The sequence below is a fragment of the Neoarius graeffei genome, chromosome 1 (genome assembly GCF_027579695.1).
Source record: "Neoarius graeffei isolate fNeoGra1 chromosome 1, fNeoGra1.pri, whole genome shotgun sequence".
Classification (NCBI taxonomy): Eukaryota; Metazoa; Chordata; class Actinopteri; order Siluriformes; family Ariidae; genus Neoarius; species Neoarius graeffei.
In genome coordinates, this window is record NC_083569.1 from 56,949 (window position 1) to 72,592 (window position 15,644).

Consider the following 15,644-nt stretch of genomic DNA (forward strand, 5'->3'; position numbering starts at 1 on the left):
GTACACAATCTGTCTGACTGTGGATTGGTGGAGTCCAAACTCTTTAGAGATGGTTATGTAACCTTTTCCAGCCTGATGAGCATCGACAACGCTTTTTCTGAGGTCCTCAGAAATCTCCTTTGTTCGTGCCATGATACACTTCCACAAACATGTGTTGTGAAGATCAGACTTTGATAGATCCCTGTTCTTTAAATAAAACAGGGTGCCCACTCACACCTGATTGTCATCCCATTGACTGAAAACACCTGACTCTAATTTCACCTTCAAATTAACTGCTAATCCTAGAGGTTCACATACTTTTGCCACTCACAGATATGTAATATTGGATCATTTTCCTCAATAAATAAATGACCAAGTATAATATTTGTGTCTCATTTGTTTAACTGGGTTCTCTTTATCTACTTTTAGGACTTGGGTGAAAATCTGATGATGTTTTAGGTCATATTTATGCAGAAATATAGAAAATTCTAAAGGGTTCACAAACTTTCAAGCACCACTGTATATATATATAAAACATCTTTGTGTAATCTTGTCATTCACAGATCAGTTTGTTAGCTTTGGTTTGTGCTGTTTGTGTTGGAGTTCTTCAGCCCGAGCATTGCCAGTCCTGCTCTGCTGACTTTGCGGTGAATTCGGAGTGTTCCACTGATGGTCTCGGACCCCGCGCTCTCAAACAGCCGGGCCATGAAGGACAGTCCATCTGCATGGATGTACGAGCGCCCTGCTAGCGCATACAGCACTGGGTTAGCACAGCTGCTAATGAAGGCCAGAGAGGAGGTGGTGGCTCGACACGAGCTTGCAATCTTGTCCAATCTGCATGAAGAAAACAAGCCCAGAGATTACACCATCGGTCATGTGACTTAACGTTAGTATCAGTGATGTACTGAGATTATAGAATACATACATTCCTTTCAGCTTAGGCTGCTCTGTTATACACGCAGACACCACCTGACAGGAAACAGAATCATTCAGTATTTCTGCGCTTTACACACGAGGTCAGGGTTTTTTTGTTCTGTGCATTTTAGTGTTATTCTTATTGAATAGATTGGTTTCTGACAGGTTTTACACTCGTTCTGCTGCTCCAGACAGTTTGTTAAGGTTGCAGGGTAAATGACTCAAACACTCCAAATTCCATCACCATGTTAACGGAAGTGTGTGTGATTATTACGAGTATTATTTTAATATTTTTTCAGTTTGTAGAGTGAATAATGAGGGATCAGTATTTAATATCTTCTCATCATAGTGTGTCAGAATGAAGTGATGTATACGCTGATGTTTCTGAGTTGAGAAGCAGCATATAATCCAGAATTTAAAAAGTGTGGATGTTGCTCACCTGCACGATGTTGATGATGTGATACGGCAGCCAGAAAGCAGCGAAGGTGATGATGATGGCGAGGATGAGTTTCTCACTGCGCACTCGCTTCTGAAGCTGTTTCTGTCGCATGTGGCGGAGAATGCACACGTAACTGCCGATGATGATTCCGTACGGGATCAGGAACCCCACCACCGTCTCCATGCTCAGTTGGAACACCTCCTGTTCACCGTAAACAATATGACATCATATTTTCACTTCCTCTCTAAAGTCATGTTCACTTTAAAGTGAAGATGCAGTAGTATAGTATGTCGTATTAATGCTGTATGTACTAATAGAAGTAGGATGAATGTGCAGGCATACATGTCAACCTATACGGAATGTCCGTATTTTATACGGATTTGATTCAATAAACGTAGTATACGGGCGTATAAATAAAGTTATACGGATTCTTTAAAAAAACCTTCAATATTTATTTAGAGCTATAATCAATTCCCACGATGATAAAAGAGCGCATAACATTTACAAACGTACCGTACACCACAGACAGCCAGTAAAGAGTCTTATGAAATCGCGCGTTATCTTGTGGTAGCGAGACTTCGTTCCACTTTTGATCATGCGCACACCGCATTGCGAGAATCCCACCAACCGTGAAGTCATAGACGCCGGCTTCTGCGTAGAATCATACGTCATCCTCGCCCGAGAATAAAGATGCGTCATTCATGTGCTGCGTTTAACTGTACCAACAGGTTTACTGTCCAAACGAGATCACATGGGATTACCTTTCACAGGTGAGACTGGAAAAATACTTTTCATTGTATTTGGTCATTATAACGTAATTTTACGAACAGATTTTCCTGACTTTGTGGCTAATATGAAGTCTCGCGCATAATAGCTGCTCGGTGAAACCTGTCTCCAAACAACGAAGTATTTCCTTCGTAACTACGCTGATAACACTTTGTGTTTTTGTCGAACATTGGAGCTTTGTATTCATTCTGAAGGTTTATTGTTATTAATATTGAATAAAATGTAACTGGGATACATCATTGTTAATTATCATTCAAATTTTAGGTAAATTATTTTAATTTGCATCTTATACGGATTTTATAAGGGAAATACGGATTTTGGAGGTTGGTTATACAGGTTTGATTGACCAAAGGTTGACATGAATGTGCAGGAGTAGAGTATTGTGTTGGATCACTTTTATAGTACAGTGTGTATTGCTCTTATACTGTCACTGTAACATTACTCTACTCTGATGTTGCAGTAATAGTGAGCTGTACGTACGTATTTGGGCTCTGTGTGATTGTGTGAACACAGGATCTGATTATTTTCCTCTCTTATGTCCCTGAATATTAGAGCAGGGATGGCGAGTGTGAAGACGAGCACCCACAGTATGGTGAGGATGGTCAGTACGTTTCTCCTGCGTGTGAAGATATGAGTACGTTGTGGTCGCAGCACGGTCACCAGCCGGTACATACTCATGAGTGTGATGAGCATGATGGAGGCATACATGTTGGTGTTGCACAGGTAGAAGAGCAGCTTGCACATGCTGCTTCCGAACTCCCAGGACTGCCTGGCCAGGTATACGATGAAGAACACGGTGAGGCACATGATTGAGCCGTCGGCACACGCCAGGTTCAGAATGATCAGGGTGGTCACTGAGCGTTTACGGGCACGTGCCAGGATGCTCCATATGATGAAGAGGTTTCCTGGGACGCCCAGGATGAAGACGATGGCCAGAATGAAGGCACCGATAACAAATGAGACCGTCTCAAGTCTTTGGGAATCATGAGTGGTATTAAAGCTTGTGTTATTTTCCACTGTGGAGGGAGAAGGCAAAGTGCACTTGGTTTAATGTTATGACATTTAATAAAAAAAAAAAACACTTGAAGGCACAAATTCATGTCATTCTCTGTGGCTGTGATCAGTCTTCACCAACATCTCAGGAGGTTTTAGACAGCAGTGTTTTTAGATCCACAATGAGGAATGTGAGGCACAAAGCATAAGTGTGGCAACACGAAACATCAGAGAGAACGCCACAGCAAAACCACAACGGCCAAACACGCACGCTCTGACTTCCTTCATATGACCAGCAGGCTTGAATGTAAAAACACTTTGCTCCGAATAATCATCTCCTATTTCAGGCATTTTGTCCTGAGCTGCAGAGTTGTGTAACAGGATGTATGCGAGTGTTCAGTGGAAAGGTGCGGCATCACTAATGGTGGCGAGTTAGAACCTGTTGTTCCTCCACACTGAGCTCATTTCCTTCTCGGAAGAACTCACCGACTCAGCAACTACATGGTGAGCAGAAAACTTGTACATTTATACGGGGAGAATCTGGTGTAAATGTGCTCTCAGAGCGAATACAAGTACAGTAATAAGCGTGTCAGGTGATTACACCAAGTGACACGCCTCCTAGCTCCTGTCTCCATATGAGCTGATATTTTTCACGCACATCATTGATTGAGAAGATGCATGTGAAATACAGTTACAGGCGTACTAAACATGAATAAGGTGGATTATTAACTCTGTTATTCATTCTCCACCAACCAGAAAAAAGGGAACGTTAAAGTCTAAACACACAGTTTGTCTAATCAAATGACACAGAAGGACAGATGACAGAACCATGCGTTTTTATTTGTTTGAATAAAATGGTTCCAACCTTCTGTTGACTGTGTAGTAGTTTTTGGAGGAAACACAACATGACCACAGCTCTACAATCTCAGGTGTTTTAAGAGGTTCTGTGTGAGCCACAGAAATCTAGGGTTGTTCTAAACCTGCACTACTGAGAGCGTTCAGAGTGATACCATCACCTGCTGGTGTGGGAACTGCACTGCTCACAACCACAGAACCCTGCAGTGGGGTACGAACTGCACAGCCTGGAGATGAGCCGACCTCCCTCCAGGACATTTACTCTGCACCTGAGCAAGGTTCTGGGGATCATAAAACACCACAACCACCCAAACCCCATCCACCTGAACCACAACCACCCAAACCCCATCCACCTGAACCCCATCCACCTGAACCACAACCACCTGAATCACAACCACCTGAACCACAACCACCTGAACCACAACCACCCAAACCCCATCCACCCAAACCCCATCCACCCAAACCCCATCCACCTGAATCACCACCACCACCTGAACCCCAACCACCCGAACCACAACCACCTGAACCACAACCACCTGAACCACAACCACCTGAACCACAACCACCCAAACCCCATCCACCTGAACCACAACCACCTGAATCACCACCACCACCTGAACCCCAACCACCTGAACCACAACCACCTGAATCACAACCACCTGAACCACAACCACCTGAATCACCACCACCACCTGAACCCCAGGGCCAGTCAAGTATTATGAAGTTGAAACACTGAAAAAGTTTGAAATGACCAGTGCAGGTGCTGATCTGTCTTTACGTGTGTGTGTGTGTGTGTGTGTGTGCGGTGAAGGCACTGAATGTGCAAGCCTGCTCCCTGTTCCTCACTGCCAGAACTCAGAAAGTTATTACAGTCTAATAATTAATGATTATAACTATAATTCCATCAATAAGAGATTGTGATATAACACTAATAGTTGAAATATTGATTGTAAGTTTTTAAGCCCAAACATCGAACACCACCACCAGCGTCACTGCAGGGAACGAAAGCTCGATAAAAGTCAGGACATGCAGGTTTGATGCTGTGTTTAACCATGATGTGGAACTCGGCACTGACGTGTTTAGAATTTAGAGTTATTTTGATTGCATACACATTTGAGTGTGAAACAAACTCATGGACATGATGTGAAAACATGTGAGAAACAGAGGGATACAGATAATGAACAGATGAGGTTAAAGAAACGAATACTCACTGATGTGTGTGGAAGATGTGGAGCGGTGAAGTTTCCTCACAGGGACACAAGGATTAAATTTCTGTTTCAGGAATGACACTCTCTCATATTACCATCTTCTCTTGCTTTAGCTGCTTTTCTTTCCTCTTTCTCTCTCCCTCTCTCTCTGTATATCTGTCTGTTTGTATCTCTCCTCCTCTCTCTCTTATCTGTTCCCTCCAGTTTGAGGAGGTGTGTCTTCAGTTTGACTTATTCTTCTAATAAAGAGAAAGGATTTACATCACACAGGTCACAACATGCTGAGAGTGTGTGGGGGGGGAGAAAGAGAGAGCTGGGGAGAGAGAGAGAGAGAGAGAGAGAGAGACGAGAGACAGGGAGAGAGAGGAGGGGAGAAGGGGGAGAGAGAGAGAGACGGGAGGAGACAGGGAGAAAGACGGGGAGAGAGAGGGGAGGGGAGAAAGATGGGGAGAGAGAGAAGAGAGAGGGGGGAGACAGGGAGAGAGAGAAAGGAGAGAGGGGGAGACAGGGAGAGAGAGGAGAGGGGGAGAGAGAGAAGAGAGGGGGAGGGGGGAGACAGGGAGAGAGAGAGGGGGAGACAGAGAGAGAGGAGAGGGGGAGAGAGAGAAGAGAGAGAGGGAGGAGGGGGAGAGAGGGGAGACAGGGAGAGAGACGGGGAGAGGGGGGAGAGAGGGGAGACAGGGAGAGAGGAGAGAGAGACAGGGAGAGAGAGAGAGGGGGAGACAGGGAGAGCGAGAGAGAGGGGAGAGAGACGGAGAGACAGAGAGAGAGAGAGGGGAGAGAGACAGGGAGAGAGAGAAAGGGGAGAGAGACGGAGAGACAGAGAGAGAGAGAGGGGAGAGAGACAGGGAGAGAGAGAAAGGGGTGGAGACAGGGAGAGAGAGAGAGGGGAGGGGGGGGGGTTCAGGTCAGTCAGTCCTCATGCTCTTTCTCCACTGTCACAGCATATTTATAGGAATTGTATTCTCTTTATTTTGACCTTTTTATTTTTAGTTATTTTACTGAGTGTTTAATCAGCAGCAGATGAACTGCCTGAACTCATAGTGTTTTCAAATTCCCTTAAAATTTTTAATGCTGAAAATAATTCAGTATTTCATTGTGTTTCGCTGTGGTTTAATGAGGCCAGAATGTTACACTGCCGCTATTTCTTATGATCCAAAGAAACATCCACCATCTGACAATCTGTGACCTGTAAGTGCTATCCCAGAATGATCATTTTATGGAAAATAAAGCAACAAACATGGAAAGAGGTCACCTTTGAAAAAGTATTGTAAAGAGGCAGGACACAAGGGCCAATCGCCAGAGAGAGAATTACTGAGGACAGGAAACAACTTCCAAATAAGGAAAGTGGAAACCAAAAAGGGTCAGAGTGGACTAGCGTGGACTGATGTTTTCGCACATTGTAACAGGATTTTTTTTATTCTGCAGCTAAAAGGTGAGTACAGCTGGCGAATTAAAATTATTTTCTGAACCAACATCTCACCTTCATCTGAATAAAAATAATTTACCATCCAACCACCGAGCATAATTTCAAACTACTGTCACAGTGCAGCACTGTCATTCTGACAGACCGTAATACAGGAATAGGACAGTCATTCTGAGACAATTATATAATCATGTTGGTATACTGTCATTGGGTCATGCCATCACACTGTCATACCATTACACCATTACACCATCATACTGTCATAACCGTCACAACATTACACGGTCATACTGTCATACCGTCACACCTTTACACCATCATACTGTCATACCGTCACACCATTACACGGTCATACTGTCATACCGTCACACCATGATACCGTCATACTGTCACACCATTATACTATCATACTGTAACAACATGATACCGTCATACCGTCACACCATTATACCATCACACCATTATACCGTCATACCGTAACAACATGATACCATCATACTGTCATACCGTCACACCATTATACTGTCATACTGTCACACCATTATACTCTCATACTGTCACACCATGATATTGTCATACCGTCACACCATTATACTGTCATGCCGTCACACCATGATACCATCATACTGTCATACCGTCACACCATTACACGGTCATACTGTCATACCGTCACACCATGATACCGTCATACTGTCACACCATTATACTATCATACTGTAACAACATGATACCGTCATACCGTCACACCATTATACCATCACACCATTATACCGTCATACCGTAACAACATGATACCATCATACTGTCATACCGTCACACCATTATACTGTCATACTGTCACACCATTATACTCTCATACTGTCACACCATGATATTGTCATACCGTCACACCATTATACTGTCATGCCGTCACACCATGATACCATCATACTGTCATACCGTCACACCATTATACCATCACACCATTATATCAACATACTGTCGTACCATCACACCATGATACTGTTATACTGCAATACTGTCACACCATTATACTGTCATACTGTCATACCGTCACACCATTAAACCATCATACTGTCCTACTCTCATTCTGTCATAACGTAACACCATTAAACTATCATACTGTCCAACTCTCATTCTGTCATATTGTCACACCATTAAACCATCATACTGTCATACCGTCATACTGTCATACCATCACACCATTATACTGTCATACCGCCATACCCTCATATCATTATACTGTCATACCCTCACACCATTATACTGTCATACCCTCACACCATGTTGCCATCATGCTGTTATACCATCACACCATTTTACTGTCATAATGTCATACCGTCACACTATGATACCATTATACTGACATGCTATCACACCATTATACTGTCATACCATCATACTGTCATACCATCACACCATTATACTGTCATACTGTCATACCATCACACCATTTTACTGTCATAATGTCATACCGTCACACTATGATACCATCATACTGACATGCTATCACACCATTATACTGTCATACCATCATACTGTCATACCATCACACCATTATACTGTCATACTGTCATACCCTCACACCATTATACTGTCATACCCTCACACCATGTTGCCATCATGCTGTTATACCATCACACCATTTTACTGTCATATTGTCATACCGTCACACTATGATACCATTATACTGACATGCTATCACACCATTATACTGTCATACCATCATACTGTCATACCATCACACCATTATTCGGTCATCCTGTCATACTGTCACACCATGATACTGTCATACTGTCATCCCATTATACTGTCATAACATTACACCATGATACCGTCATACTGTCATACCATCACACATTACATTGTCATACTGTCATACCATTATACTCTCATACCGTCACATTATACTGTCATACCATCACACTATTATACTGTCATACTGTCACACCATGATACTGTCATACCACCACACCATTATACTGTCATACGTCACACCATTATACTGTCATACCACCACACCATTATACTGTCATACATCACACCATCATATTGTCATACTGTCATACCATCACACCATTATACTGTCATACATCACACCATCATATTGTCATACTGTCATACCATCACACCATTATACTGTCATACCATCACACCATTATACCGTCATACTGTCATACCATCACACCATCATACTGTCATACCATCACACCATTATACTGTCATACCATCACACCATTATACTGTCATACTATCACACCATTATACTGTCATACCACCACACCATTATACTGTCATACGTCACACCATTATACTGTCATACCACCACACCATTATACTGTCATACATCACACCATCATATTGTCATACTGTCATACCATCACACCATTATACTGTCATACATCACACCATCATATTGTCATACTGTCATACCATCACACCATTATACTGTCATACCATCACACCATTATACCGTCATACTGTCATACCATCACACCATCATACTGTCATACCATCACACCATCATACTGTCATACCATCACACCATTATACTGTCATACCATCACACCATTATACTGTCATACTATCACACCATTATACTGTCATACCACCACACCATTATACTGTCATACCACCACACCATTATACTGTCATACGTCACACCATTATACTGTCATACCACCACACCATTATACTGTCATACATCACACCATCATATTGTCATACTGTCATACCATCACACCATTATACTGTCATACATCACACCATCATATTGTCATACTGTCATACCATCACACCATTATACCGTCATACTGTCATACCATCACACCATTATACTGTCATACCATCACACCATCATACTGTCATACCATCACACCATCATACTGTCATACCATCACACCATTATACTGTCAGACCATCACACCATTATACTGTCATACTATCACACCATTATACTGTCATATCGTCACACCATGATACCATCATACTGTCACACCATTATATTGTCATACCATCACACCATGATATCATCATACTGTCATACCATCACACCATTATACTGTCATATCATCACACCATTATACTGTCATATCATCACACCATGATACTGTCATACCATCACACCATGATACCGTCATACTGTCATACCATCACACCATTATACTGTCATATCATCACACCATGATACTGTCATACCATCACACCATTATACTGTCATACCATCACACCATTATACTGTCATACCATCACACCATTATACTGTCATACCATCACACCATTATACTGTCATACCATCACACCATTATACTGTCAGACCATCACACCATGATACCGTCATACTGTCATACCGTCACACCATTATACTGTCATATCATCACACCATGATACTGTCATACCATCACACCATTATACTGTCATACCATCACACCATTATACTGTCATACCATCACACCATGATACCGTCATACTGTCATACCGTCACACCATTATACTGTCATATCATCACACTATGATACTGTCATACCATCACACCATTATACTGTCATATCGTCACACCATTACACTGTCATACCGTCACACCATTATACTGTCATACCGTCACACCATTATACTGTCATACCGTCACACCATTATACTGTCATACCATCACACCATTATACTGTCATACTGTCATACCGTCACACCATTATACTGTCATACCATCACACCATGATACTGTCATACCATCACACCATGACACTGTCATACCATCACACCATGATACCGTCATACTGTCATACCGTCACACCATTATACTGTCATACCGTCACACCATGATACTGTCATACCATCACACCATGACACTGTCATACCATCACACCATGATACCGTCATACTATCATACCATTATACTGTCATACCATCACACCATGATACCGTCATACTATCATACCATCACACCATTATACTGTCATATCATCACACCATGATACTGTCATACCATCACACCATTATACTGTCAGACCATCACACCATGATACTGTCATACCATCACACCATGATACTGTCATACCATCACACCATTATACTGTCATATCATCACACCATGATACTGTCATACCATCACACCATTATACTGTCATACCATCACACCATTATACTGTCATACCATCACACCATTATACTGTCATATCATCACACCATGATACTGTCATACCATCACACCATTATACTGTCATATCATCACACCATTATACTGTCATACCATCACACCATTATACTGTCATATCATCACACCATGATACTGTCATACCATCACACCATTATACTGTCATATCATCACACCATTATACTGTCATACCGTCACACCATTATACTGTCATACCATCACACCATTATACTGTCATACCATCACACCATTATACTGTCATATCATCACACCATTATACTGTCATATCATCACACCATTATACTGTCATACCATCACACCATTATACTGTCATACCATCACACCATTATACTGTCATATCATCACACCATTATACTGTCATATCATCACACCATTATACTGTCATACCGTCACACCATTATACCAACTTACTGTCATACCATCACACCATAATACTTTCATATTGTCATACCATCACACTATTACACTTTCATACCATCACACCATGATATCGTCATACTGTCATACTGTCACACTCAGATATCACTGTCCTAATTTCCCTCACTTTTACAGACACTTTAATAATCCAAAAACTTTATCTGCTTTCCATTCACCTCTGTCTGTATGATATATTCGGAAACAAAACTGCAAACACACAAATATTATACTGTGCATAAAACACCCTCCATCCATCCATCCATCCATCCATCCATTATCTCTAGCCACTTATCCTGTTCTACAGGGTCGCAGGCAAGCTGGAGCCTATCCCAGCTGACTACGGGCGAAAGGCGGGGTTCACCCTGGACAAGTCGCCAGGTCATCACAGGGCTGACACATAGACACAGACAACCATTCACACTCACATTCACACCTACGCTCAATTTAGAGTCACCAGTTAACCTAACCTGTCATGCTCCGCCCTGGACATCCACTCTGGAGATTACGGATCTCTCACGCCAGCACCAATCCGGATCCGGGACGGGAATTCCATCTCACCTGTATTCACTTCCTGGGTTTCACCACTGCTTATAAATACACCGTTCTCAGACTCTGACTTCGCCAGAATGTCTCATTTGCTACTCTAGCCGTTTCTGTGGCTTTTTTTTTTTTGCATCTCATGGTTTTTTTGCTCTAGCTATTTTTCTCTGGTTTATGGTTTTTTTTGCACTAAGGTTTTTTTCTTGTCCATGTTTTTTGCACTAGCATTTATTCTTGTTCATGGTTTTTTGCACTAGCGTTTTTGCCCTTGCCTGTCTCGTGTTTTTGTTAATTTTTTTTGTCTCTTTTTTTCCCGGACTCTTTTTGCCATTTGTTTCTTGTCCTGTTTGTTTACCTTTTTCCCTGGATTAAATCACCTTATTTACAGAGGTGGAAAAACCCGGGTGCAGAAAGTAAAAACCCTGCCACATTTTTGCTCCAGCCAATTCAGTGAACCAGCTGATCCTAATTACCACATCCCCTAAGCCAGGTTGATGAGCTAATTGGTGAAATCACCTGTGTTGAGAGCACAGGCAGAAGGAAAACCTAAGCAGGACTTTTACTTTGTCAATCCAGTTTTTCCACCTCTGCTTATTTATTGGATAACTGTCTGTGTTCTGCTTTTGGATCCTATCTCACCACACCTCCACCACCCCTAACAGTACGTTCTGGCCAACATGGATCCAGCGGACCTCACCCGTCTGAGAACGGCCATCCAGAAGCAAGGGACTCTTCTTGGGACCCATCAACAAGACCTCCAGCCGATCACCCAGAACCTCGCCACTCTGTCCAACTCACTCAACCTCCTCACCACACAGATGCAGCGCTATCAAGCTGTGCCTACCCCTGCCCAGCCATCTCCTACTTCCGCTCCTGCCACTGCTTTTCTCCGCGAGCTGAGACTCCCAGTGCCTCAGCCCTACGATGGAGAGCCAGATACTTGCAGATCGTTCCTATCTCAATGCTCATTGATCATGGAGCTGCAACCTCTGACCTTCCCCACAGAATGTTCCCGGATGGCATATATCATCACGCTCCTCATCAGCAAGGCCAGGGAGTGGGGGACAGCGGTCTGGGACGCTGACGCTCCTGTTTCAAAGATTTCTCCGAAGAGATGAGGCAAACTTTCGACTGCTCTCTGTCTGGCCGGGAGGCGGCTACGGAACTTATGGAGCTGCAGCAGGGGTCCCGGTCTACCTTGGACTACACCATCGAGTTCCGGACGATGGCGGCGTTGTGCGGTTGGAACGAGAGCACCCTGGTCGACGCGTTCCTGCATGGCTTGTCTGACGCCATTAAGGATGAGCTGGTATCGCGGGAACTGCCGTCAGATCTCTCCAGTCTCATGGACCTCACCAACCGCATCAACGCCTGGATCCAGCAATGGAGGAGAGAGAAGACCCGTCCCAGCTTCACCTCCTCTCCACCTCCTGCCTCGTCCGTCGAACCCATGCAGGTAGACCGGGTACGGGTGTCAGTAGAGGAAGTCAAGTCAAGTTTATTTATAAAGCACTTTAAAATCCAACAGAGGCAGCTGACCAAAGTGCTGGACAAGCAGGTAAAAAGACTTGAGGACACCGTAAAACACAAAGATGCGGAGGCCATCCACATCGGATCTGCTTTAATATCAACAGATCTTCATTTAAGGTACGTGAATCTTTTCATCATGGCACACCTTCAGCCTGTTCAGTGTGCTGAGTGCAGGATGTTTAGTTATTCTTCCTCCGTCACTAGCGATAGCTTTATTAGCTTTATTTGTGATAAGTGCAGATTAGTTAGCTCTCTGACGAAGAAGATTTCAGTGCTAGAAGTGCATGTCCAGGCTTTAGAGCAGGTTAGTGAGAGTGAGAACAGTGTAGTTTCTGTAGGGGAAAGTCGGGATGCCCTAGATGGAGTTAGTAATCCCCCAACTCCGGCATTAGAGCCCTTACAGCGGGGCGAATGGGTGACAACTCGGTGGCATAAGCGTAGAGCCAAAGCTACCGCTGAGGCTCGCCCACGGGAGCACCACTCCTCTCTGCGTCACGTGCCGAACAGGTTTGCTCTCCTTAGTGATGCACCTGCTGAGAAACCTGAAAGAGCTCTGGTTATAGGGGACTCTATCATACGGCACGTGAAATTAGCTCAGCCTTTAGGGGCACCAGCAGCTTTAGTCAGGTGTATACCGGGAGCCAGGGTGCCGGACATAGCAGGTAATCTTAGGGTCCTAGGCAAGCACAGGTTCTCGAAGATAGTTATCCATGCAGGAGCTAATGATATACGCCTTCGTCAGTCTGAGGTTACTAAGAGTAACTTTGTAGAGGTGTTTAAATTAGCGAAGGCGATGTCCGATGCTGTAGTATGCTCTGGCCCCATCCCAATGTGGCGTGGCGATGTAGCTTACAGCAGGTTATGGTCGCTGAACTGCTGGTTGTCCAGGTGGTGCTCTGAAAACAGTGTGGGCTTCATAGATAATTGGGCTAATTTTGAGGGCACTGCTGGCCTGTTAGGGCGGGACGGTATCCATCCCACTCGGGAAGGTGCTGCTCTCATTTCCTGCAGCATAGGTCATAGTCTCAGAACAGGCCTAGTTAATTTCTGACAATCCAGAGCCAAGGCCAGGGAGCAGACGAACAGGCTAAACCGACTGTCTGCTAGCTGCACAGAGTCGTCACTCAGGGTCCACTACATCGAGACTGTGTCTGTTCCCCGAGCTCAACAAAAAGGTAGAAATTTTCAGAGAGTTTGTTCCAGTAACCTAATCAATATAAAATTAGATCATACTGACTGTACAGCTGCTGCCAGCACCTTTGATCTAAAGGTGGGGCTATTAAATATTAGATCTCTTACATCTAAAGCGCTAATGGTTAATGAACTCATTACTGATCAGGAGTTTAATGTACTGTGTTTAACTGAAACATGGATTAAGCCAAATGAATATATAGCATTAAATGAAGCGAGTCCTCCTGGATACAGTTATATACACCAGCCTCGTCTAACTGGCAGAGGAGGAGGCGTCGCGGTTATTTATAATGATTATCTAGGTGTAACACAAAAACCTGGTTATAAATGTAATACATTTGAAGTTCTTCATACTCATAATGTATGTAGCCTTGAAAAATAAGTCTACCCAGTTAATTCCATTGCTTATTATTTACAGGCCCCTGGGGCCATATTCTGAGTTTCTTTCTGAATTTGCAGATTTTATCTCAGATCTGGTTATTTCCTTAGACAAAGCTTTAGTTGTCGGAGATTTTAATATTCACTTCGATAACCCAGAAGACCCTTTAAAAACAGCGTTTGTGTCCATCTTAGATTCAGTAGGGATTAATCAGAATGTCATAGGACCGACCCATAATGGTGGTCACACCCTCGATCTAATACTAACATTCAGGTTAAACGTAGACAATATAGTCACACTTCCACAGTCTGAAGTTATCTCAGATCATTATCTCATCTCATTCAAACTATGTCTGAGTAATAATATATGCACCTCACCACGCTACTGTATTAAACGTACTTTCACATCAACTACTGCACAGAGCTTTATAAATGATCTCCCAGAGTTATCAACTTTGATTGGGTCACTGTCAGCCCCTGCAGAACTTGATCAGGCAACTGAATGCTTAGTCAACATTCTGACATACTTTAGATAATGTAGCTCCTCTAAAAAGGAAAATGGTCAGAGACAAAAAATTAGCACCCTGGTATAATGATGACACTCGCACATTAAAACAGACCACTCGAAAATTGGAACGTAAATGGCGTCAAACAAAATTGGTAGTGTTCAAATTATCGTGGAAGGAGAGCTTCTTGAAGTACAGAAAAGCTCTTAGTGCTGCGAGATCAACATATCTCTCCTCCCTAATAGAAGATAACAAAAATAATCCTAGATTCCTATTTAATACTGTAGCAAAATTAACCAGGAATAAGTCC

At 43.1% G+C, this 15,644-nt stretch overlaps 2 protein-coding genes across 2 annotated transcripts; one reads left to right on the forward strand and one right to left on the reverse strand.

Annotated features, from left to right (window-relative positions):
* Positions 1–433: 433 nt before the first annotated feature.
* Positions 434–5,593, reverse strand: ltb4r2b (leukotriene B4 receptor 2b). The gene is made up of 5 exons (XM_060927022.1): positions 5,179–5,593; positions 2,600–3,135; positions 1,334–1,534; positions 905–948; positions 434–813 (listed from the first exon to the last, which is right to left on the reverse strand). Coding segments are annotated over exons 1-5 (1,044 nt in total). The 5' UTR covers positions 5,180–5,593; the 3' UTR covers positions 434–551.
* Positions 3,498–14,334, forward strand: LOC132890222 (uncharacterized). The gene is made up of 2 exons (XM_060927011.1): positions 3,498–3,616; positions 12,392–14,334. Exon 2 carries the CDS (start codon positions 12,844–12,846, stop codon positions 14,308–14,310), a length of 1,467 nt encoding a protein of 488 aa, XP_060782994.1. The 5' UTR covers positions 3,498–3,616; positions 12,392–12,843; the 3' UTR covers positions 14,311–14,334.
* Positions 14,335–15,644: the final 1,310 nt, after the last annotated feature.